At 45.6% G+C, this 27,109-nt stretch overlaps 1 protein-coding gene across 15 annotated transcripts in view; it reads right to left on the bottom strand.

Annotated features, from left to right (window-relative positions):
- Window positions 1-27,109, bottom strand: part of KIAA1217 (KIAA1217 ortholog) — a 288,616-nt gene that overhangs the window by 51,511 nt on the left and 209,996 nt on the right. For 13 of the 15 annotated variants that reach the window (XM_054507338.2, XM_045874280.3, XM_054507339.2 and 10 more), the window contains one exon: window positions 11,153-11,985. In XM_054507338.2, the coding sequence (XP_054363313.1) occupies window positions 11,153-11,985 (833 nt within the window). Of the gene's footprint in view, window positions 1-11,152; window positions 11,986-17,553; window positions 18,492-19,558; window positions 20,788-27,109 lie in introns of those variants that run through there. The other 2 variants (XM_045874286.3, XM_045874287.3) reach the window with 2 other exon arrangements.

Here is a 27,109-nt window from a genome sequence, read left to right on the forward strand (position 1 = left end):
CCCTGCTCGGCGGGGAGTCTGCTTCTCCCTCTGACCCTCCCCCTCTCATGCTCTCTCTCTCTCTCTCTCATTCTCGCTCTCAAATAAATAAATAAAAAAAATCTTAAAAAAAAAAAATCCAGAAGTGTCAGGGAGCTGAGGGAAACTACTCGGCCGAGCTGCTGTGATCAGCCCTGGGGCGGGGCGGCACTTGCCTTCCAAACCAGTTACCAACGCTGAAACCCACTGGTGCGGGATAGTCAGTAATGCCGACGGTTTCGGGGGGCTGGCCTTCAGGGAGTGCTTCCAGGGGGCCCATCAATTCATTTCCAGTTCTGCTATTTTGTGATTCTTTCTTTTTTTTTGTCTGGCTCCTGCTCATTCCCTGTCATCTCTCTCACCGAGTGCAGGGCTTCGCTCCAGTGGAACATAACGTGTATGATCACGTCATAAATGGCCGACAAGTCATCAGCAAACGTTTTAAAGCACTTACCATGTGGCTAGGCACAGAAGAAGCTGCTGCGGACACGGCAGTGAATGAAGTATCATCATTCCTTTCTCAGAGTCACTTTTTGTTTGTTTGCTTCTGGGAGAAAATCTAAGTGAACTAAACCCCCTTAGTCTTGGCAGTGCCAAAGGCATTTTCCAGAATCGAGTAGCTAACAGGCTTACAGCTAGGCTATGCCCTTGTTTGCTCATGCCCCGATTCCCTGGTATGGGGGGGGGGAACCCAAAGTAATTAAAGTCACTGTTTTCAGAAGAGTTCAACAGAACATTGGAATTCAAATGATCTGAATTTGTGGTAAAGCTTCAAATAGGACTCTGAGCAATGAATTTTCTATTTCTGCCTGATGTTAACCTATTGGTTAAAGAACTGTATAACTAAAAACATTCCTCCGAAAACTCCCAATCAATTTAACTTCTCACTGAAACGTCTAGATTTATTGAAGAGACACCGATGGCGTGGGCAGTTAACTGCAGGTGCCATGTTTTTCTTACACACTAAGGTCGCATGCGACCAGGTCTGGCACTTTCCCTTGTGTTCTCAGTCCTTAGACAAAAACTGTATACAAAGGGTCATGAAGAAATGTCATTGATATATGTTAAGGAAAAAAAAAGATGAAGAAGATAGCAGGAGGGGAAGAATGAAGGGGGGAAATCGGAGGGGGAGACAAACCATGAGAGACGATGGACTCTGAAAAACAAACAGAGTTTTAGAGGGGAGGGGGGTGGGGGGATGGGTTAGCCCGGTGATGGGTATTAAAGAGGGCACGTTCTGCATGGAGCACTGGGTGTTATACGCAAACAATGAATCATGGAACATTACATCAAAAACTAATGATTCAATGTATGGTGACTAACATAACAATAAAACAATTAAAAAAAAAGAAATGTCATTGATAACACTGACCTTGAAGGCTGCTATCTCCCCCCACCCCAAACCCCCCCACCCCCCCATCCTCTGCTCATGGAGAAGGAAGGCTGGGTATGTTCTATGTTTCCTATTACCGCTTCAGCCCATTGTTCTGTCCGGCCGCTCAGCATCTGCCATCTTCTGAATTCTGAATTACTCATCTGCAAATGCCCTACCAGCATCTCGGTTATTCCCACATCCTTGGAGGACTTCAGCATGGAAAGCCAGCCTCCGCTCTGTCACATTCTAATTCATCATCTCTTAGAGCTTCAACATCCGCTCAGGTAACCCTTTCAAAAGTTGGCCATTACAAGACCCTTGACTCTTCTTCACAGACATACTCTGACCTTCAATTCTTACTCGGTATGGTTGTACTGCCTAGATCTGAAAAGTCCAGCTTTTCCCCGAGTCAAGAAAGAAACAATGACCAAAGCAAAGATGTTCACCTGGAATGGTCTGCATTTTACTGAAGATAAGCACATCAATGACGTCTGTAAAAAAACAGGCAAAAAATGGAGCCCCATTTATAAGGATTCGGGGAAAAAAAGCTATTTCTAATCTTTCTTCATAAATTCACTGAGGCACTGAAAAAATGAAAGTTCATGATGAGATGTGAAGAGAGAATGCTGTGTTCTTGGAATAAATAGTTCTTCACATATTAGCTTGTAACTGATGCTGTTCCCCGAAAGGACTCATGTAACATTTGACTGCCAACAACTTCAGCGATCACTTGTGTGTGAGCACTGTGATGGGCACTGAGGGCAAATGCTACCGGTCTTTCTTGCTGACCCCAGGCTTCGGATGACCCGGCTGGGGGGTGGGGGCTGGGCACAGCTGGCTGGGTTCTAGGAGGCGCATGTACTCCTAGTGGTCAGGTGCCCCTGGATGATGGACACAGAGGGTCAGCTGGGGAAGAGCAACTCCTCCTAGAAGCAGACATGTGAATGAAGCCAAAAAGGATAGGATTTAGCAGAGGGAGAAGGGGGAGGAGAAGAGAGAACAGTGCTCTAAAGGGAGTCCTAGGGCAAGGGCAGAGGAATTAGACTAAGAACATTTAATAGGAGCAACAATTCTGGAGCAGGAATTAATCTAGATTTGTTCTCTGGCTCCAGAGGTGGGCAGGGACAGGGTAGGGAGACCAGGTAGGAGGCCATGGTCGCAGATCAGGTAAGAGGGGTGGTGGCTCGCACCCACGTGGCACCAGGGGAGCTCGAGAACGAGGGCTGGAGTCAGGGACAGCATTCTCTGGGTGTCCAAGTGGGGAGCGTGAGAGACAGCAATCAAGAGGACACCAAGGCTTCTGACCCAAGTAAGGGATGAACGAAGCTGTTGTGTCTGAGATGCATACCCGAGACAAGAAGATAGCTTCTCCAGACACATGGGGCTCGAACTGACCCGCAGCCGGCCACAGGGAGAGACAAAGCTGCACTCCTATGCCATGAATGTCTCCAAGCTGCCGCTTCCTCAACCGTCCAAGGAGGATCACAACAGCCTTCCCTGTCCCACGGGGCTGTCCTCCCACAGAGGCGTGGAAATGAGGACGAGAGAGAAAGTGTACAGCCAAGTACACTGTCACCTGAGGGTCATGAGGGATGTGCAAGGCTTCCTTTCCTCCCCTGAGCTTCATCCGTCCAACAAATATTGTTCTGGCATCGACCGTGTGCCAGGCACAGATCCAGGAGCTGGGGATGTGGCGGTGAATAAAGCGAAGGGCTTGCCCTCATGGAGCTTACATTCCAGGGGGTGAGGGGAAGGGTACAGCAAACGAAGGAAGTGGAGAATTACATATATGTAAGCATATAAACATATGTGTATGCTCTTATATAGAAATAGGTATTTAATTATACCATTTTGTGTGTGATGTGTGTACGTGTGCATGTGTGTGCAGACAGCCAGTAAAGGCCTCACTGAGCTGACGTTGTTGGAGTAAAAGCCTTGATGTTGGTGAGAAGCCAATAATCAGGTAGACAGCGGGCAGAAGAAGAAGGCACGAGGCAGAGGAAGAGCAAGTGCAAAGTCCCAGAGGTAAGAAAGGTCCAACACGTTCAAACACAGGAAGCCAGGGAATGAGGAGCGGAGATCGGTTACGTGAAAGGCTGAATGAACTTCTGGCACGCAGAGGAACCGGGGCCTTCAAAGGTTGGCACCCCTTGTTATATAGAGGTGCCAATTTTCTTACGCCCAACACTCCAAGAGTATACCATGTCTGAAATGCGGCCAGACTTAGGATTCTAGAATTACAGAATTTTCTGGTTGGAAGGAACTTATTTAGGCCCCACAGTTTGCCTTCCATTCTGGGTTAGTGATCTTGACAAGCAAAAAAAAAAAAAAGGCGTGGCAGGCCCCACGGGTCATGTTAAGCTCAGCCGCACCCAGCTCCATGCTCCCAGGAGAACAATCATGCCTTGCTGTTCCAACAGCATTCTGCCCAGCACAGCAAATGGGCCTGGGAGTTCTCCAGGTAGCCTCAAAGCTAGTTCACAACTTGCTTTCCAGGTAGGCTATTCTGGCTGGGACCAGAATACAGTCCCAAGTCAGACATAAGGACACACAGTCTCTCAGATCCCAACAGCCAGATCCAATGGTCCTGCAGAATGGAGCCATGGACTGCTCTTATTTATAGAACTTCCCAGTTCACACCCATGTTCATTTAAGCAGATCCATCGAGAGGTCATACTACCATCCCCCTGTTATGGCGAAGGGCATGGAGGTTTAGCCGGGCAGGGGCTCTCCCAAGTACACACAGCGAGTTCACCTGCAAACCCCCGCATCTTGCGCTCCCTGCCTCACATAGTGACTCACCATCTGGGGAGAGGCGCTCCATTTCCCGGGAGACGAGAACCTTCACTCCCCAGAATGAGCCTACACCCTGGCTTGTGCAATCACCTATTTTGCATTTTCTTTCTCTTCCCCGAGGGTAATGTTTCATATTCATGCTCTGGAAGTGACATCGTGGATTTTGTACAGGTACAAACCAGTATGAATAGCCGTTCATTCATGTTCCAGCTACCTGACCAGGGGCGTCATTTACCTTCCAACAAGAGATGGTGTCGGAGGTGATGGAGAGATGGTCTCTTGAGTGGTCCTATGGGAGCTATGGAAATAAGCTCTCCACTCCCACCTGCTTTTGATCTGGAAAAACCTTAGTGTGAACTCAAAAGATACCGACTCAGGAGAAAGAAGGAAGACATTTCCTATAGTTGGCCTCCCTCGTGTCCTTTTGTATTTTGTCTTCTTAGATATTTGGGTTTACTGGAGGAGTTAGGGACATATTGTTTTTATTACAAAGACAGAGAAAATATTGAAACAGTTTGATAGTGAAAACATCATTCGGCTGGAGGAGCTCCAGACACTGGGCCTTTGGGAAATCTCCTGTCTGTTTCTCCTTTAAAGTGAGCGATTAGCACAATGGTCTCTAAGACCCCATCAGCTCTGAAGATGGCCAGGGAGGGAGAGGAAGTATTTACTACTCATACCAGTTGGCCCTACATGAGTGTAGTGGGCAATACAGACTTTTGAAGACCCACAATTTTTGGAAGTTTGAATTAATGCTTAGACCTGGCAATATTTTTGAATCACTTCATTCGTGAAAAATAAAACTTGGAAAACTCAAGTAAAGACAAGTGTAAATCTCCGTCCCAAGAGAGGCTAAAACATGGCCTGGACATCATGAGGACCCAGGATTATCCAGCTCCTGGGCCATCGGGCTACTGAGAGGAACCCCATCTTCGGGCCGGGTGGTAACCACACAGACTCTACACTGAGCTGCTCTTGCCATAGTTCAAGGAGGCAGAACCCATCCCTAAACATTTATTCCTCTTCTCTTTGAAGAAGGCAAGGGAAGGGGATTATCTGAATCGCACAGTATTTAAGTTACTCTGGCTTTGCTGCTGGCTTCAGACCTAAGGCATTGGATTGACAGCACCTCGTGAATATTCAAAGGAGATACAGGGGTGCATTTTAATTTCATCTAATTAGTGACAGATGATGGCTTTCCCTTTTAAGAAACTGGTTTGTTTGAAGTAACACAGACCTTGTGGCATTCATTCCACCGGTATTTCCGATAGACTATCCCTTGTGGAAGAGCAGAGCTATCTTCATAAATTTGTCAGTTGGTTAAGTATCATGTTTACCAGTCAGCTCTTGCCTGAATCCGGCAGCCTAAGGAATGACACATGAATATTACTTGACCATAAAGCTAGATTCCCGGGCATGAAGTAATAATTCAATTTATCAGCAGTGATTTGACTTCTGAGACCAGCAGAGCATCATATCTAGGTGCCATGTGTATAGTACCAAAATGGCAGAAATACAGCAAATTTGGGATAGAGATCGGTCTGTCTTTCCAAATGACATCCTTTGATTTCATTGTGTATATCCCTTGAATTGTAGTCCATTCCGACAGTCTCATGAAAGCTCCCAGACCAGCGCAAGTTCGGGACAGGGCTCTTTTTTTTTCTGAATTCATAGCAATTACTGTCTGTATCACTTCTTTTGAATTAATTATGTACAAGCAGTCCCCAGATTATGACAGCCTTGTAATTGAAAAGTTTACTTGTACTTTCATTGTTTAGAACTTGGAATAAATGGTGGTTGGGTTTCCAGCTGGTCCACGGAAGCCTCTTCAACCTACAGTGTATTATTAGTGCAATCATTGTTCCTCATTGTTTTCAAGAAAAAACGTGTCCTGACTTTCCAGCTGGACGTGGAGATGTGGAGAACAGATCTCCCCCCTGGAGCTCCAGCCTCAGGGAAGGACACTTCCCCCCCTTAGTGACCTGGCATGGTGTCCTCCCTTCTCTTTGCTTCGCTAGGAGACGGTGACAAGAAGAGCATCCCTGGGCTTCACCCATGAATGAAATCCTACTGCTGTGGTTGTTCCTACGAAACAGCTGTTAGCCTGCATTTTTAGTTTAGAAGCTTCCTGTCCTTAACCATGGCATTGCTTATAGGTTTGTATCATGCTTTTAATGTTTTATGACTGTCTTCCCAGTTTATATCCCTTGTGCATGGGGACCACATCGAGGTTTCTCTTACGCTGTAAAGCATCCAGCCCACAGCTCAACACTTAAGAGGGGCTCAATAAACATTTATTGATTCATAATTAGAGCTACGTGGGAAAGCAGTTCAGACAAGAGCTGAACCAGTCAGGCACTGTTAGGCAGCAAAACGGATGACCTAGTAATGTCAGCGCTACCTGGTTAGGTAGCCCTGTCATCAATCATATAGCTCAGGCGCAGTTAAAAGGATGCCGTAATCCTGGCTTGTCTTTTTTCTTCCCGGACCCAAGAAGAAATGTCACTCTGACTGCTCTCCTGAAATGGATTTTAAAGGGGCTTTGATATTCTAAGCATTCTACCTTGGATCTTTAAGCCCAGCTAATTCTCTTCTCTGTTCACACTTAGTTTTATCCTCTCCACAGCCCCCACCTGCTTTATGTTCTTCCTGGGGGTACGCTTGACAATTTGCCTCCTTGCTTCTTTAGGTACAATCCTGGTCCTAGCCATCTCTCTGTACTGATCTCTGTTTAGCAGCATGTAGTAGAGTGTTTTGCTCAAAGTAGGAACACACAACTACTTACCATATGGAACATACGGCACTTAATTGTAATGAGTTGTTCCAGCCCATGAGGTAGATGTTATTATTATAATACCTATTTTACAGATAAGCGAACTGAGGCAGAGATTCAGTAACTTGTCAAAGGTCTCCACTGCTAGCAAGTGTTAGAACTGGGACTTGAACCCAGGCAGTCTGGCTTTGGAGTTCACGTTCATAAACACTGCACATTGCTGCCCCTCAATAAATGGTTGATCACAGATGGATTGAATCAAAGGTAATAATAGCAAGTTCTCAGAATAATGAAGTTGCTTTACCAAGAGGTGAAGGGCACAATTCGGGTAACGATTGTCAAGATCCATCTTTTAAGAATGTCACAATTTATATTATTTGAGTGTGGGGTACTCTTTCACTTCTCTACTTCATTAAGTAGAAAAAGTCCAAATTTCCTCTAGAGTGGTGCTTCTCAAACAGGAGCATTTGCATCTGCCCCCCACCACAGGGGGTGCATTTGACAATGTCTGGAGACATTTTGATTGTCATGACTAGGGCAGGGTTGGGGGCAGGTTGCTACCGGCATCTTAGTGGAGAAGAAGCTAGAGACACTACTAAACATACTTCAAAGCACAGGAGAGCCCCTCCGCCTGGCAAACAATAAATTATCCGGCCCAAAATATCAACAGGTGCAGAAGTTAAGAAACCTTGTTCTAGAAAGATCCCAAGTCTAACCACTTAGGAGGCCTCTGATGTGGCTCACTTTTGACTATACACTCAGAAAAGGAAAAAAAAAATCATTAATTTTAGGATAAAGCATTGTTTGAAAATCTTCAAAGGTCCGCCAGTCACTGTGAACATTTTTCAATGACATAAATCTGAATTTAGACTTTCATTCAGTCGATTGTTCAATCAAGGATGCATCCCACCCCTCAAAGCTACCAACAGAATTACATGTAATCCTCCTCCAGTAAGAAAGTGACTTGATGAACAACAGTAGCACGCAGGCTTCCTCCTGTATACAGAAGCTTCTTTCCTCTTCTGAGGGGCTTCTCTAAATTGGAGAATTCTTAGAAATTATGATGTGATCTCATATGGCTTTTCTTTCACCAGATAGAGGTGTCGAGGCAAGGCAAGAATTTGCTCTCCCCAGTGGACTCTTGACTCATTTGTGGAATTTAGCTATTGTAGATGTGGAATGATGTAAAAATATGATCTCAGTTCAAGTTTACCATGTCTTAAACAACATTACATTAGGAGGAATCTGTTATACATCTGGAAAGGGAGCTATTAGTCACTTTGCAATGAGCATTCTTGAATTTCAATAAAGATATTTTACGTTATAGGATCCAAACTATAAATAGAAAGTAGCAAAACATAAATGTCCTAGATTTTTACAATTTTTAAGGGCTGTTTTATGTGCCATGAATAGAAATAACGATGCTATTTAATGAAGGAATTTTATAACCTAGGGAAGACAGAGCCTTACACACTGAGTCATCTGTCACACACTGTCCACCCCCCCACCCCCAGCACTCCCTCACAGCCACGTGGGGCATTCTCTTCTTGGGGTCCCAGCTGAAGGAAAACCATCTGGATAAAGCCACCTTCTCACTTGAGATCATTTTCTTTCTAGAAGCTCAGATATGAGAATTGCTATATTGAAAAAGTCAAAGTGGCTATAATCTGCTCCTTTAACCCCCAAATCGATGGCCATCTTGGGAGAAGAGCCCCACCATCCTCTATGTTCTACTATACACATGATTTTTTCCCAGATCGTCTATATATAATTTGTCATCACTAGATGCTTTGTGGAAACGTCTTTGTAAGACAAGAGAAGTCAAATGTGTTAGATCAAGGCACATGACTAAATACAAGGACCAAGATGAAATTACTTCATCTTTAACTTTTCATTTTCAAGTCAACAGAGTTGTTATAAAATCATGCTCCCTGCCCCGCCCCCCCCCCCCCCCCAAAAGCTACTGTTGGAGGTTTCCTAAGTACAGATGGGAAAGAAAGAATTTTCCTCTCTGATTTCAAACATCCTGCAGTTATTCGGGCTATTTCTTCTGAACAGCACCTGAATCCAGCAGGGCCCAAAAGAAAGCTGTGCTACAGATTTCTTAGTCCCCCTCCTGCGTTTTTGTAGCTTCACATTTTAGATGTAAAATTTCACTTGAGAGTTTCATAGAAAAAGCATCCTCAAGATTTATTTGCTGTTTAATAGTATGAAAGGGCAACGGAAATTGGTTTGGCGCTTTATAGGGCTCCGCACTCAAAATGTAGACTTTTAGGGGTTGAACTCTTAAAACACACCGATTAACTGTATCTAATAACAGCAGAGGCGCAAACAATGGGCTCTGATTTTGTGCTTCAGTAATTGTTTCTGGCGCTCTCGTTTTGAAAAATTTTTCTTTGCCATAGTACTTGCATTCATTTTTCAGAAATAAAATCTATCAAAGATGCTCTTTCTTTCCCCATTGCTGCATACTGTGCTAATATACTAGCTGGGGCAGTTATATTTTAAATGGCCTGTATATATTTAGCAGCAAAATTATGCAAATGCTACCATGTTTATGACTGTAAATATCCTTCAGGAGCAGCTACTTAGCATCAAGTCCTGAAACAATTTCTTAAGAGTTCTGGTTGAAGTGCTCAGAATTCACCCCTAAGTTTACTTCTCTGCTGGGTGAAGGTGTGGCTCACAGGTCTCCCTCATCAGGTAGAATATTACACAGTGGTAAAAAGTATGGATTCTTTGATATGGACATTCTATGCCACTTACTGGCTTTGTGACCTTGAGGAAGTACTTAACCTCTCTGAGCCTCAGTTTCTGCATCTGTAAACTAGGGATGATGAGGGGCACCTGGGTGGCAAAGTCGGTTGGGTGGCCAACTCTTGATTTGGCTCGGGTGATGATCTCAGGGTCCTGGGATCCAGCCCAGCGTTGGGCTCCGCGCTCAGCTGGGAGTCTGCTTCAGGATTCTCTCTCTTTCACCCTCTGCCCCTCCCCCCATGTGCTTGCTCTCTCTCTCTCAAATAAATAAATAAATCTTTAAAAAATCGGGATGATGATAGTATGTAGGTGATACTATCCTTTTGGCAAGAAATGGGGAATAGTGGTTCTAATAAAGTGCTGAGTCACTGAATATCCAGATCTTATTTCTTACATCCCTTCTGAATTCATAGATGACAACAGGTAAAATGCCTAACCTCTTTCAGACTCAGTTTCTTTAACTAGATTTTTATTATGTTGGCTTCTTTCAACCAATTTAGGCTAGATAAATTTCCTCTATCAAAATTAGCTCTCCTATTATTATATGAAATTTGGAGGGTCTTTAAAATGCACTGGGCTGGGCGCCTGGGTGGCTCAGTTGGTTAAGCGACTGCCTTCGGCTCAGGTCATGATCCTGGAGTCCCGGGATCGAGTCCCGCATCGGGCTCCCTGCTCGGCGGGGAGTCTGCTTCTCCCTCTGACCCTCCTCCCTCTCATGCTCTCTGTCTCTCATTCTCTCTCTCAAATAAATAAATAAAATTAAAAAAAAAAAAAAAGTATAAAATGCACTGGGCTGGTAAGTTACACAAAAAAAGTGTGTATTAGAAAATAAATTTAAATACTCAGAGTGTCTCATTCCCTAGAAGATTTTTGCTGATCTCAGTTACCACTTCTGAGTGGGTATTAAATCTAAACCATCCTATTCTCATGCAAATTCATATTTATCACCCTAGATGACAGAGAGTGACACATTCTTTCCATTTCCCAAGGCCAGATGAGAAAGCAAAATTGCACTCTGTAAGGAAAAATACAAATTGCCATTTCAGACGTTAAAACTTGAACCACTCACTCCTTCTTTTCAGTGGCAGATCAATTATCATGAGCTCCTGATCTATTTGTCCAAATGTTTTCTGCTGATCACAATTTTCTTTCCTTTTGTTCAGATTTATACTAACGATGCCGCTGTTCGACCCACACTCTGCAGGCCCACACTGAGTGCAGTGTGTGTCTGCCCCCCCCCCTTGGCACGGGTATTGGCCTGCGCCACTTGACCCCCATGGATTCAAAAATTCTTTGCAGACCGGGATGGCCTTTGATCCTACTCTGTGGCTTCTCCGTGCTGCCCGGGAGGCTGTTCCCTTGGTTTGACCCTGCAGATCAACCCTCAATCACTCACAGGCACAGACCACCCTGGGCTGCCCTCACCACCTTACCTGGTCTCTCTATCTTTGGGTATGGTAGCCGTGCTGTAGGCAAACACTTGCTTCTCAACTAGAGGAGGGCCGAAGTCCACAATGCTGGCTAATCCTGGAGTGGTCCGCGGCTTTTCAATATACACCAAGGTGCCTGGCTCCTTCTTGAAGGTCTGGCGGCTCGGGGAGGCCCGATCTGGCTGCAAGGTGTGAGGGGGCCCGTGGGCGTTATGGTGGGCGTGCAGGTCTACCATTCTCAGGTCGCTGACTCGGTGAGGAGAAGCGGGGGGTGTTTTGGAGCCCAGAGTGGGCAAGTGGCTTTCTGGATATTTCCTCGATTTCTGTCTGTACAGCGACTGCTCCATATGCATTTCCGCTTGCAAAGAAGGGTTGCAGTAAGCACTCGCCGAGCGGATTGCTGTGCGGTGATACGCAATGATGTGATCAGGGACATCTAGCGGGTGCCCGCCATGGGAAGAGGCTATGCTCATCCGTCCCTCGTGATAAAGGTAAGGATCAGTATAGAAGCCCTCATTCCGGTACATCGCAATGTTCTTGCCGCTCATGTCTTCATCCGGCTTTACATCTCTTCTTTCCAAAATGGCACTCGGGCTGGGTGAGATGGATCTGGAGACTGGCAGGCTGGAGAGTCTGTCCCTGGGGATGGTGGCGTTGCCAGGAACAATCATGGGGCGGGTGCCCCCGTAAGGAATTCTGGATGGGGAAGGAGGCATGGAATGGGGCACAGGAGTGGACGGTGGAGAATTTGGAATGGCATGGGGTGGATGAGCTGTGGATCCAGGTCGAGAGGCACCAGGGCCATCTCCTCTTGCATAAACAATTTCTCTCTGCATCTGAAAATAAAACAAGAAGTTAGAAAATCTACTTTGATATTCGTGTTTTTAGAGACGTCCCAGGGTGACAGTGTGGCTTTCCTGCGGCAGGAGGCTGAACGGCCCCTCCTTCGGCAGCATGTCCACACTCTGATCTTTGGAACCGATAACTACGTCACCTTCCATGGTCGGGGGGACTCTGCAGATACTCCTTTGTAAGAAGACTGAGCCAGGAAGATTATCCTGGATTATCCAGATGGACCCAATGCTACCAAGCTAACATGTGGAAGAGGAAGGAGGTGTGAGGACAGCAGCTGGGTCAGAGAGAGACTGAAAGATGCTCTACCACTGATGGTGAAGCTGGAGGAAGGGCCCAGGAGCCCAGGGATGCAGGTAGCTTCTAAAAGCTGGAAAAGGAAGGAAATGGACTCTCCCTGACAGCTTCCAGAGTGAGTGTGGTTACTGCCGACACCTTGATATTGGCCTGTCAAACCCACTCTGGACTCCTAACGCCTACAACTGTATGATACTGGTTTTAAGCCACTAAGTTTGTGGTCGTTTGTTACAGCAACCACAAGAAATACCCAACAAAGAGCTCGACACATTGTGAGATTTGGGGGAAAAATAGTGCAGGGGTTTAAAGTTTTCAGGTCATAGCTTCTCTGAGACACTCAATAAATGGGGGTCTAATGTATGAAAAGTGCCAACATTTTATTTTCTAAAATTTCTCCTGGGCACATTTTCTAACATTAGCCCTGGAAAATAGTTAAAAACATCTTTCCCATCCTTCCAAGCAGATACAATCTAGAGACATGGCCAGGGAGGGTAAGAAGATGCATAGGGAAAACTTGGAGACAAGTTTCATTCATTCACCAACTCTTTACTTGAGCCTAGGAGAAACCAGCTCCAAGACATTGGGAGACAATAATGATCTGGGAGATAAGAATGCAATTGGAGGAAAAATTCATAGTGGGGAGGACAAGAGAGAAAAACGGGAAGGAAATCTCAGGCATGGTGGAGAGAGGGAAACCCGAGGAGCCTCTCTGGGGCTGCCATGTCATAAGGAGCCTGATGGAGTCATCCGTCATAAGCCAGCTACCTCTTGCCCAGGCAGCAGTGACTTCTGGGCTGTGTCATTAGCATCCAGTTCAAGAGAGTGAGGACTCCCACTGGGTCTTTCATTAGCTATCCTTTGGAAGAAACAATGGCTAAAGAATCAATGACTCAAGAATCACAGATACAGAGAACAAATAGGTGGGTGCCAGAGGCAGGATATTGGGGTTGGGTGAAATGGGTGAAAGGGATCAAAAGATATAACTTGCAGTTATAAAATAAAATGTCATAGGGATGTAATGTACAGCACGGTGACCTAATTAATAATACTGTATTATATATCTGAAAGTTGCTAGGGGAGTAGATTTTAAAGGTTCTCATCCCAAGAAAAAAATGTGTAACTATATATGGTGATGGATGTTAACTAGACTTAGGCGGTGATCATCCGCAATACATACACATATTAAATCATTATGTTGTACATCTGAAACTAATACAATGTTATATGTCAATTATATCTCAATAAAAAAAGAATCAAGTTAATGGGGCAAGGGGAAACTAATTTGCAATTACACTACTGTGTGCAGCAAGGGGCCGAATAAAGAAATACAGATTAATACAAAGTGTGACTATTTGATACTTTTTGTTTTGGTTAAAACCCAGGAGGGTAATAACTAACTCACTGAGATTCTCCAAATGGCTGCAGGAGAAAGGATGGGCAGCCCAGTCTTCAAGTTCTATTTGTGCTGTAACAGGAACCCACATTCCCATCCAGACTTTTGGGAGATGTGACAGACAGGGAGGGCATGAATGGTTGGGCGGGGGGGGGGGGGGGTGAGGTAGGGGCATGAGAAGAGAGGAGGTGGGTTCGAATGGACAAAAACTGAAACAAGCAGTCAAGAGACCCATGGTGTGAGTGATGGGCAACAAGAAAAGAAAAAGAGGGGCAACAGGAGAAGGCTGAAAATGAAACAGCACCCAATGTTCTGAATACAAACCAATTCCTTACTTTATAAATTCATTCATTTAGTAAGCAATATTTACCATGCACTTGCTAAGAACCATGAATTTGATCTAGGATACAGTTCTGACCCCAAGTTCCTGCCCTTGAGAAGGTACATTCCTGTGTACATCTCTTAGATGCATGTAGGGGAAGAAGCCTCAGGAATCCCACAGCTTCCTTATCTTGTCTCTGGAAGACTCCAGAAGTGTAGAATCCCTAACCTGGGAGTTTTACAAATTACGGTGGATTTCATCATGGAAAAGACCAATTAAAAAAAAAAAATGCAAGCAAGATGCAAATACGTAGCAACCAAAAGGAAACCTTTCAGGGTGTTTTACCTGAGCACCATTGAATAGACTCCTGTCCCCTTGGGAGGCCAACTGTTTCCGGGTATTCCCAGAGTATGCATGCTCCTCACGCGCAGTTACAATTTTATCTTCACTAGCCCCACATCCCCAACACATGCACTCCCACAATAGCCTAATCTGTCCCCCCGTCTAAATCAAACTTGGGCCATCCTTAGGCTGTCACCTCTGGGACTCTCTCCCTATATCCTGGCTCTTGTGGATCCAAACCAAGGATGAGGGTCAAGATCGGGCCACAGGTGCATCTGCTCCACACAGCCCAGCCCACATGGTCGTCTCTCTGCTCACTCACTTGACACCCTCATGACTCAGATGTTCAGGCCTTAGACCAGGAGGGCAGTCCCAAGGTCAGCATGTGATGGTACACCTGATTCTCCTCCCACAATGGCTGAGCAACCATATGACAGAAGCTTTGCAGCAGATCTGCACAGATCCTCTACACACATCCTCTATTCCTTCCTATCTTCCACAAGGCAAGGCTCAGTGAAAAGAGATGTGGTGACAAGGCAGGGCTTCACAGAGCATAAAATACAAGAGGGACTGGCTTAGGTGGCAGCACATATCTGACCAAACTCCCCATGCCATCAGACCATGCAATGCAAGATTCAATCCAAACGAAGGTACAGATCAATTCATACAGATTCATACATGTGTATAAAGCATAACACAGTGCTCAAGGCAAATCAAGTGCAACAAATGGTAGGTATTATTGTCATTATTGATATCACTTAAGAAAAAAGGTTTCAGATGTCTAGAACCCACTTGGGATAGACAATAATCCAAACTGCTAGTCCTCTTTATCTGGCTTCAGATTACATCAGGATTTGGGGGATCCTGACCCCAATTAACACACAGTGAATGCCCCCCCCTTTTCTGGCAAAAGAGTAGGAAGACATATTAAGAATCTGAGTAGTACAGAACTGTCTAGAAGGATAAAGAATTAATGAAAGGGGAATGTAAAATTGATTTTAATTAATGAAAAGTTGAATACATTTCTTTTAAAATAACAGAGATGCCTGCATAGATATTAAAGGTTTGATGATGTGAAAAGAAATGGCTAGGAGGTACGTTATAGAACTTTTAAAATAAAACACAAAAAAATCTCATTGGACTTTCTTGATGTCGTGTATAGATGAATTCAGAAAGAAATGTAAGAATTAACAATAATTTTGATACACTGTGCAGTCATACGGGAATGCGGGCGATAGTCAAGATATTTAACATCCAGTAGCTAGTATTACATGGGTACCAACTGAGCAGAATGGGACTTCAGCCAACAAAGATGGATCCTAGCCATACACAATCAGCATCATGTATCTGATGGTAATGCTGCTTATCAGCCTTTGCCTGGTCCACTTCAAACTAATCTTGCCATCACCCAACAGGGTCACTGAAAGAATCACCGTCCACCTGAGTCATCCACAATGGACATGAATGCAAGCATTCAGCTATGACAGAACAGGCAGATCTCCATCAATCTGAGTGACTTGGAGGTTGGAAGCCTTTGGAAGAATTCTTACCTTGCTTTGCCAAACTATGACTGACTTTCCAGGACTGAGTTTTAAAAAGAACCCATGATAATTTCATCCTCAGCTCTACAGAGAGCCCAGAAAGAGAATGACACGATGCTTCTATTATACAGTGGGAAAATGTTTTAAACCTACAACGACAGTGAACCTTTAAAATCTGAAAACCTCGGTTCATACACTAAAGGATATGGGTCGACCAAAGGCGGTCACTCTTAAAACGAGGCAGAAGGGATGGGAAGATGGAAGATGAAAAGAGAATCTTTTTCAAGTCCTCACTGTGATTTCCCAAGGAGACCACTTGCTATTCTAATAAAAAGTAGACTTCATTCATATACTCTGGGAGCTATTCACTGTCTCGTTGACAATTAGGATGATGATTAAGATTCTATGATACATAGTTTTTAGAAGTTTCAGCCTTATATGCTAGTGTTCTTCCCATGGAGATATCTTCCTGGAATCAGGCACCCACACAGTTTTGTTCTGTTTTGTTGTTTAACTGCTCTTTTTTTTGGCCAATGAGTACAGAAATGGCATTAAATGCATATTGAGTTCTTCCTGCACTAGTCCTCAAAGTCAGGCCTCTTAGGAGAAAATTAATATCTAACTTTAAAGGTAAAAGAAATTAGCAAAACACACACACACACACACCACACACAGTTCTTACCCACCTTAATATATCTGCCTCCCTTCTCCCACTAGTCTCTCTGATGTCACTAATCTCCATCATTTCTCTCAAAATATCTGGATATGTTATGTCACTCACACTTTTGTCCCAGAAGGTTTCAACACTAATGTTTTTACGTGAGCCTTGAAGAATTTCATTTTACAGCAAGAGAAACAGAACCTAAACCCAAGAATAAAGGTTCTTTTAACACCTTACCAGAATCCAACCCAGATCTCTATTTGCCTGTGCCTTGGCCCAGACAAAGAAAATGCTCACTATCTACACCAGACACAATGGCAACGTATGAACTAGACTGTTCTCTCTCATTCACCTACTTTGGTGGGCATGGTCTCTCCCTCCTACCATGACCGCCCAAACCCCTGCTCCCTCTTGGTTGAGCGCTTCCAGTTCTTGTAAACAGCAGAGTTTCTCCCGGAGCTCAGCACCGTGCCCCTGGCTGAGAGCCGTTCTCCCTGCCCACAGCACAGACCTCAGTAAGCTGTTTGGCCCATACTTCCTAGAGGCCAGATAAAATCTGGGGCAGTTTCAAATTAATTATCTGAAATCTGAGTTAGGAATCCTAACACATACCTATATTTCATTTCTCCAAAACCCAGTGAGTTAAATCAAACATTGCTCATTTAGAAGTTTCTTGAATGTAAGGTAAGAAGGGGCAAAAATCTTAGAATTCTTTCTGGAAAGAAAAAAAAAAAACCTAGCATGCAAAATGTTTATTTCAAATCATTTTGGGAAACTGTCTCATGTAATCATGTCTCTTTGTGGACTATTTAAAATATATATATTCTTTGCGGAAAGGGAGTATTATGCACAGTTTATTGTATTTCAAACCCCACCCTTCCAAGTCTAGAATTTGTAAACATACCACTCAATCAGACCACACAATGAAGTAACCGGACAAAACTGAAAAGGATTCTTATGAGACTCTTTCATCCTCAGAGAATTAAAGCCACTTACTTTGTCTTAAGGAAATCACCTGTATTACTAATGCCGTGAAAAAAGCACATTGGCTCAGCTCCCAATTACGCGAGTCCTTTGTTTGCTGGCTTCATCTAAATCCTCAGTTCCACATTTGGGTATTTTAGACAGCTTTCTCTTCAGGGAAGAAATCGCAAAGGCCACAGATCCTTAAATGTTCCCAGCTTGAGTGTTTACAACCAGTGAAAACCATTTTGCTTTACCCAGTCTTCCGAGTGAGACTGTCACAGGCGTGGATGAAAAGTAGTCCTCCCCATGATAAGCCAATTTCTCCTCCCCTTGGAAATTAGTCACTGAGTAACCTCAGCTCACATCCAACCACAGGCTACCTCATGGGTGACTCAGGCCTTTAACAATTGCTTACATGGAAAACACACGCACCAACGAACAAACTCTGAGAGGCCTAGGTAAATGGGTTAACAGTGAAGGAAATACTACAAACTAGATTTGACCCAGGCAAACAGGATCCTTCCCAAGCAGACAAGCAGCCACCACAAAGGCGGCAGAAACCCCAGTACGCTCCTTACCACGTTGGGCCACCTCTCAGATTGTGTTCTGCTGGGAAAAACGAGAGAGACCAGCACCCTAACACTCATCCTGCGGCCAGACTTTTGAAGTGGGCGGACTGGCGAGCCAAGGAAACGTGAGCCTCTCCCCCTGGTTTAGACGAGCAGAAAGAAAACAGAAGGGTGATGAAGGAGGCTATTAATTAACCAGACTGGTTCTACCAAGCTGAACTCTGGGTGGCAGCCATGCAGCAGTCCCACACAGCACCACGCCAGTAGCTACTGCAATCCTTCAGGGACGCATACCTGAAAGGAGAGGGAAGGGAAGATGGGGGGCGGGGTGCAGCCAGGAGGGGATTCGAAAAGGAGAACAGAGGCCAGAGCCCGTCGGCCCCACCCTCAACAAGGTGGGTCCCGCGTAACGCGCCAGGCTGGGAGCCATCTCCAGGGACCCCCCCACCACTGATGTCAATGCAGCCGTTCCCTCGAAGGGGGGCGGGCGCGAGAAGGTGCGAGAAGGTGTGTGTGCCCGACAAGAAGTGGCTTGTGCCGTGCTGAGCAGAGGACAGGTATTAACGCATTGTTAACAAAGGTGAGGGAGGAAAAGCATTTCCGTAGCTGGGGGGCAGGCTCTGCTCCATCACCACCAAGCCTTCTGAGCCCTCAGGGACTGAGTGGGAAGCTCGAGGCTGGGCTCCCACTGGCCTCGCGCCCGAGCCCACGACCACGCTCTGGGAAGCCCGTGCATTTTTCAAACATTTTAAGGCTTTGAGAGGCTGTTCTCACTGCCCCAAAGAATTCCATGACGTCTCCCAGGTTCAAATCCCGTCCGCGGGGGGGGGCCTTCTTCAGCAACTGTTTACTGCGTCCGCTTTGTGGTTACGAAGGGAGAGGGACCGCGGAGCATGGGACACCCCCACCCTCCTAGGATGTCTCCTTAGAAACGGTATTTGGACGAGGTGGTTGTAACGGATGCCACCGAAGAGGTGAGAAAAGAGCAGAAGGAAGCTGAAAACCCTTGTTTGGATTTTTGAATCGCATCAGCCAGGGTTACGTGATTCCTCACCAGAGAGGGCAAGCACACACCCTTGGCCCCTGACGCATCTGGCATGCATTGGGCCCGTGTGGTTTCTTCAGTCAAACACACGCTTTCCAGGAAAGGGGGATGTCGGGGCTTGTCTCCCTTGTCTGATTCAGCCACCATCCCACCCCTACCACCACGTCCCCAAAGACCTTAAGCGGCATGGCTCTCGTACTCATCGACCTGCCTGTAAGAATGAATGAATAGACGTGCAGCGCCGGGGTCACGCCGGCCCCCCGAAAACAGACGCACCGTGCTCCCACCGCTGTTTCACCAAGCGCGTCCCGCCGGACGCAGCCCAGGAGCCCAGGCCCGCCGCAGCAGAGACTGGGGGCTTCCGCGGACCCTGCTGCCACGCAAGTCAGGGGGCTGCAAGGCCAGAGAGGGTACGGCTCACCTATCCCTCTCGTCCTTCCCGTCCTGTTCAGAGCAATTTCCTTTCACCTCCTCAATGCTTCGGGGCACGATCTGGAAACCGCATGCAGGGCTTCGCCATTAGGAGGGCTGTAATTCCAGGTCAGGAGCTGGAAAGCGGGCCCAATCCTGTGGTGAATCAGGATGAGTTACGCCCTCTGCTAAGAAGCACGCAGGTCACGCTACAGGCCGGGGGCGGGGGGGTGGGGGGAGAGGGGTCACCCTCCTGAGGTCCTAGAGTCCCAGCTGGGGGACCAGGAAGGCTAATTTCCAGGGCCATATGCTGGTGCCGGGTGGGACTCGGCTTCACCTGTCTGGCTCGTGCTCTCCAGAGAACAGCTCACTCAGCCTAACTCCTCAGGAAATTTGGCTCAGTCTGGGTGTGGTCCACCACTAATTCCCCGCACGCTGGGCCCTCTCTTCACCAGACCCTCCCCAGCATGACCTACCCTGGGATGCTACAGCCTCTGTGAATCTGTTCTTCCCAGCGATGTATTAAGTGTTCTACTATCGATTCCCCTTCTTCCTTTCATTAACTGGCACCATAAGCAAAGTGGAAGCAATTTATTTCTTTTGAGGTAGTATTCAAAAAGAACATGCTAGTAAATATTCAGCATTACCTCAACAGGAAATAATTCTTATGCTCTGGTAAGGCTAACAGTCTTGTGAAATTTATTTCTATTTCCTCTCTCTCATTCATTTCTTTATTGGCTTTTTAAAAATTACATACGAAAAAAGGAAATCTAAAATGTGCTTATAAGCATGAAGGTGGCATTGTGAAGGGAAGTAATTATGATGTCGGAAAATCTCAAGTTCGTCTTGCTTACACTGTTAAAATTGGACAGACGGTCATTTGTGAGGTCTTAGCGAAACTATTAATGTTTCATTTGATCATAAATGGAATGTCTCCCAGACACGAGACAGACTGTTGCCAAAATTATTTAATTCTCAGGAAAGAGATGGTCCAGTCAGTGGTTAGCTGGTGGCTATATTTAAGATGAGCGTTATTCCCACAAATATTTTGACACGGGAAACTCCGCTGAGCTCTCCAGTATACCAGACCTGGCTGACTTAACACTGGACCCAATGGTGATTAAAGATCCGAGTCTGGGGCGCCTGGGTGGCTCAGTCGTTAAGCGTCTGCCCTCGGCTCAGGTCATGATCCCAGGGTCCTGGGATCGAGTCCCACATCGGGCTCCCTGCTCGGCGGGAAGCCTGCTTCTCCCTCTCCCACTCCCCCTGCTTGTGTTCCTGCTCTCACTATCTCTCTGTCAAATAAATAAATAAAATCTTAAAAAAAAAAAAATGATCCGAGTCTGGAACGGACTAAAGTAATGTTAAATAAATCATTTAACTTCCAAGCCACAGTCAGTAACTATGTGGAGCTGCAAGACAGATAAAAGAAAAATGTGCTTCTCTCACCTATACTCAATCTTGTTCTGGGATACTCCTGTATCATCCAGGCCAAGGACACCCTCCTTTTGTACCTAAAATAGTTACAGTTTGTAAAAGGGTATCTTCTTTCTACCACTTGTTACAGATAGTGCAAATAACTTCTCGAGTCTCATCTCCAGGCCTCTGCACATCCCCTCGGTAATGTATGGACACTATTCTTTTATACAGGACTCCCTTTTGGAGCTTCTAGATTGTTGCTAGTGGTTAAGTCGTTTCTGTCACCCAAATAAAACTTTTCAGTACCTTCGACTTTATTTTTCCTTTTATGACTGTTCTCTAAACTCCTATTTAGCTTGTCAACATGCACCCTGCAATATGTAAGACATTGCTCTGTTTACAGACAGCATTTCTTGTTCTATAAAGGATTTTAGATGGTGAGGCACACATACACACGATAATCACCCTGCAGTTTGCAGCTCACATAGGGCTTTCAACTGTGATTTTATTCCAAGGGCCTCAGAACTCCGTGAAATACATAGGTCAGGTGTTCCTATCCCCGTCTGATTGGTTAGGAAATGGAAGTGTAAGGAGTTAAGAACGTTGTCCAAGGACGCCTGGCTGGCTCAGTGGGTGGAGCATGCAAATCTTGATCTCAGGGCTGTGAGTTTGAGCCCCATTTTGGGTGTAGAGATGACTTAAAAATAAAATCTTAAGAGAAATAAAAGCAAGCAAGCAAGCAAGCAAAACTTGCCCAATGTCACATGGCGACAAAGCAGAGAAGTAACAAGAATGCTCATCTTCAGCCTCGCCACTGTGTCACTGCTTCTTTCACAGTTTAAGTGCGAAATCCCATGTCCTCCAGGACACCGCGAGCTGTTCTGAGAGGAATCCTGCCCCGCCCCCCCGAGCCCCTCCTTGCAGGGACTACTAAGGGTTCATCTGCTTGAGCTCTGACCTTCAGTGTGCAGTGTGCTGAACTCTGCTGGAGAAGTTCCTCACCTGCATCACTCTCTGATTCAGATTTTCACAGCAAAGGAAAAGAACAGTAGGCATCTCAGTGGGCTTAGGATCTAATTACCTAGACGCTCTCTTGATTACTATTAGATTTTATCTACTTGCCTCAAAATAAGTTACACGTAGGGGCGTCTGGGTGGCTCAGTTGGTTAAGCATTCATCTCTTGATTTTGGTTCGGGTCACGATCTGGGCGGGGGTCGTAGGATCGAGCCCCATGTCGGGCTCCCCACTCAGCAGCAAGTCTGCTTCTCTCCCTCTCCCTCTGCCCCTCTCCTCTCTCTCTCTCTCTCTAAAATAAATAAATAAATCTTAAAAAAATTAGTTACATGCATGTTAGTATATATTATGTTTATATACATTACACTTCCATATACTTATATATTCTGTATCGCTAATTATCACTATGTAGATATCACTATGCCGCTAGTTATATATATGTAAACATGTATACACACACACGTATATGTACACACACACACACACACACTTCCATTAGTCACAGACGCCAGATTACTTATGGGACAAAATGTCTAGGCATCATTTGATTAACATTCCTCACCACTCTGACTTCCACCCCAGTGCCGGGTGCCATTCCTGGGACCATACCTCTCAGGAGGTGCAGTAATCACTGGAAGATGCACTAAGTTTCCTGTCGCTGTATCCTCTGCCCCCTAACCTTTCACTAGGGAAACTGATTGAGTTGATTATGTTATCAGGTGGAAAAAGTTGACTCAACACTCCATAGCTTTAGGATGGTCCTAACAGTGTAAGAAGTTTTTTTAAAAAAATATTTCAGTTTGATGCTATAACACCTCCTCACCATATCTCAACTTAAACAGCAAAGTGATGACAATCTATGTAGGATTTTAGGCCCTACAGCCACAGCTTAATGACAGGTATTTTTCAGTAGAGAAAATGGTGGTGAACAAATTGATGAGTGGGGGATATCGAGCTGGAAACGAAATGGTCCTTCATTCCCGGTCTGTCACTGTCCTGTCACATCCTGGAACTCCCGTGGTGGTGTCCGAGCAGTCCTCGTGTCCTAACACCCAGTGTTCCCTGGTAGGTGTCACCTCTTGGGGTCCACTCCATGTCCCTCTGCACCTCTCTTTCTTTCCTCACAGCTTTTCTGGAAATCGACCCTGCGGACCCAGGTTACAATCATGGCCCTTCTCACTGCATCACCCCCTACCTGTTTTCATGTCAATCAAAGCAGGACATGTGCTGGCTCTGTGACCAAGTAATAGAACAAACACACAATATGAGGTGAGTTATGTCAGCAGAGCTCCAGTTTAAAAGGGGATTTTATAGGTAGCCTCTGATGAGAAGTTTTTTAGTTGTGCTGTTATTGTGACCTTCGGCTAAACAATATTAGCTAATGTGTCAAAAGCAGCAAGGAACACGGGAGGGAAGAGCCCCAGAGGATTACGCTGAAGGACAATAATTCACAAATCCACCAAGTTCAACTCACCCTCAAAAGAAACATGAAAAACAACAATGCAGATCCAGATCAAAACAGACCGTGTGCCAATTCTTCGTGGGTTCAGAAGAGCCAAGTGCTCTCCTTGCTTCTGGTTTCAAAACCAGAAGAGGCTCCATGGGTATTCCAGGTGTACTGAGTGTGTGAACTGAGAAACTTCTCTCGTGTCAGACTGAAAATAGACGCCATCTGTTGCACAGTTATAGAGGCTCATCCATTTTCCCAGTTCTCAGTAGTTATGAAAAAATCTAAAAGATTTCAGGTTTATAAATTAAATGAATAGACCTTTGAAAACGCATCTGTTTTCCTTGGGTTTGACGGGAGTCTGTGGCAAAGAACATGAGAGCACCTGCTAGTTTGGACCAAGCCAGTGGCCCCGAATGCCCCCAATTTGGGGTGTCTTCCCGCAGTCCATGCAGCATGGCGGGACCTGCCTTCTGATCCAGATGTTAACATCAGGTTCACAATATATATATATAAACAAGAAGTCTGATCTAGATGGTCTCTAAACTATCCCATTCTGTGCATCCATGGAATAGTTACTGAACAGCCCTAGGCATACAAAGCCCGGAGTTAAGGTCAACGAGGGAACGAGGATCTTTAAGACAGACTTCTTACCTTTTAAGAGCTTACATTCTAGTAGGGATTATGAGGCATGTACATGAATATTCAAAATCAGACAAGCAAGAATAACTCTGGCAAGTGTTAAATGAGTACAATACACAAATACTCTCGGAATCTGTACAAGAGTAAGATTCTTCTGGCTGGAGAGTTGAGGAACACTTCTCTGAAGAGGTGAGATTTAAATGAATCCATAAATTATGAGTAGAATTTCAGGAGATAAGGAAGAAAAAGGTTGCTTTGTTAGGTAGTCCAGGCAGGAAGGAAGGCACGATTAGAGACCAGAGTGGTGGATGCCAAGTACCCTGGGGGAACAGGTAGGCCTCTCACCCAAACAACAAAGGGTTCTCCAAAGTCAACATACATCAGAATCAGTCCGAGCACTTGCTCAAACACAGACGAATGAGCCCCATGTCCAGAGTGTCTGATAGAACAGGTCTGAGAATCTGCATTTCTAACAGGTCCCCACGTGCTGTTGAGCTGCTGGTCCCCGGAACTTCTTTAAGAACCACAGCTCTAGGGAGCAGAGGGGAGTGGTAAGCTCACATCAAAAGCTCCATTCCACGGTGGGTTTGGTTAAATCCTAATTCCGAAAACTGACCTTACTAAACTTTGGGTGGCGATGATAATTACCTAGCATTTCTCTATAAATAAATATTTTCATCCAAATCTGCCCAGAGAAGATGAAAAGATAGCAAGGGAACTGTTTGGAGACTTCCTATTTACCAAATGCTTTCCGCAATTACCTCATGTAATTCCCAGCAGATTCCCACCAGATGAACATTATGATCCCCATTTTACAGATGAGGAACTGGGGCCCAGCGACATCAAGAGTCCTACCCAAAGGTAAATAACAGGGTCAGGATCTATGAAGGGCCAGAAAAATGTTATACTGTAGCGGTAAGAAATCAGTGTAGAGGCTTGATCTTCTCTGAACCCTCTTCAAAGGAAGGCAGTGGGTCAAGGATCACTGAGATCAGTATTCTTTCCATCTCAAATCAGGTTCAGAAATACCTGAACAGAGTCATCAGTATTGAAGGTTGCAGAGACACAAGAGAACAGTAATGTGCTCCATTTCAAAGGAATACCTTCGTGTTTTCAGTTCAAATATCCAGTCGGTCAGCCAGGAAGCCAGTGGACATGGCTTGGAAATCTGAGATGGTCAGCAAAACCACCACTTCTCCTTATTTGGAGAACTAACAGCCTCAAAGACAAGCAGTTTGGGAGTCGTGCATACCCCAAGGCTGGGCTTGGCAAGCCTCTCCGCCCACGCCCTGCCCGGCCTTGCCCTTGCTCAACAGCTGGGGGAGGTTAGCCAGCCACTGCAGCTTCCCCACTCGGTTCCAACGCTGCCCGAAGCCGCCTCCTCGGAGATGAGATCTGCTTCCCACCGTGTCCCAAGGACGGCCGGACTGGGAACATTCCTACACTCGAGGGCAGCCCTGCATTCCTGAATCTGAGTAGCTCCCGAGAAACAAACGTAGGGCTACAGGCTCAGTGACCCCACGTAAAGAAGTCACCATCCAGGTGATAAAGTGCCCACTTCGGGCCAGGGGGCAGACACAGTCTAGTTGTCCCCCCTCCCCCAAAACACTGAAAGGAAAGAATCCTCTGCCACACAGGAGGCAAGGCAGGTGAAGAAAATGCTCTGTGATCCGTGGAGCCTTTCAAAGCTCATGACTAGCGGCCAGAGCGTCCAACTCACTTCAAGGAGAAACAGGCTCCATCCATGTTGACCCCCAAGGAGCTCATCTTCCCCCACGGCCCGACCCAGCCTCAGTCTTCTTCTTCCTCTTCTTTGTATTAGCCTTTCCCTTACTTGTCTTCCTTCTTTGAAAAGTGACACGGGGACACACTTTCTCCCAGACAGGATAGGAAGACATGGGTGAATAAACAGACAGAGGGAGTTTCTTCCCATTCGCACTGTGAGGTGCTTCACATCACTGGCTTCATTCTGATGACCCTCATCATCCTCAACTTCTCCTTCGATAGACTGCAGTCTACAAACTGGTTTCCCCCCTCAAATTGCTTAAAGGTCGAATCATCCTCTTCCATCAGCACTCCTCCCCACCATGGTGGCCAAGGAAGGCGGTGGGTTGTGGAGGAAGGAGCACTGGGTTATGAATGAAAAGACTGTTTCTCCTCTGAGGAGCTCCTTGTTTGTGGTCTCACTGCCATGACCGTGGCTCTGCCTCCGGACTTTTCTGAGCCTCTGGCTCTGCTGCTATGCAGCTTCAGGAACACCTTCTGTGCTCACCCTCCTCGTTCTGTGAACTTCAAGTGAGCTGAATCATTCTTGTATGACTCTCGCATGTGGAGAAATGTGATCGGCATGGTTCTTATTAAAATCGCTCACAAGCGTGCATGGGCTCACTCAAATTAGGGCAAAATGAATAGAATGGATAATATTCACTTTAATATATTCATAGGGGTGTGATGAGAAGGACACACTCTCCTTTTGAGAGGCAAGAGCTCACGGGAAGATAAAACAGATTCTGAAAGTAGGAATGCCATGCTGTATTATATTCTAAAGACAAAGGTCCAGTTATATGCTGGGGGCTCCCATGTAAGAAAGTGCTTTTCCTCATTCCCATTCCCGAATTGGTGATTCTGAAGCCAGATCAGGCTAGATAAAAGATTTCCAATCCACTTTATAAGGATATGACAAGTATACTCAAATATCACTTATTTCTAAAAATTATGGGATGGGTGATTACCGGCATCTCTGCTTTAGGTCCTTCTCCTTCCCTTCCCATCTTACCACCTGCAAGTGCCTCTCTCCGGGAATGAAGCGCACCTGTCGCCAGAATAAAGTTTTGGTTGATGAGGGTAAGGCTGAACCAATTAGCTAAACACAAGTTTCTGGATGCTCTTAGAATTTCAATTACATTGTCCATTCTAGTCCTGTCCCACTTTTATATTAAAAATAGTAAAATCTGTGTGCTTTAGGATAGCTCCTTGATAGAAAAACAAAAACATTTATCTTGCCGTATTGCTCAAAAAATAGTTTTTGGCTTTTCTTT

This window comes from Mirounga angustirostris, unplaced genomic scaffold (genome assembly GCF_029215605.1).
Source record: "Mirounga angustirostris isolate CCGP_5_RB_7025 unplaced genomic scaffold, mMirAng1.0.hap1 SCAF_5, whole genome shotgun sequence".
NCBI lineage: Eukaryota > Metazoa > Chordata > Mammalia > Carnivora > Phocidae > Mirounga > Mirounga angustirostris.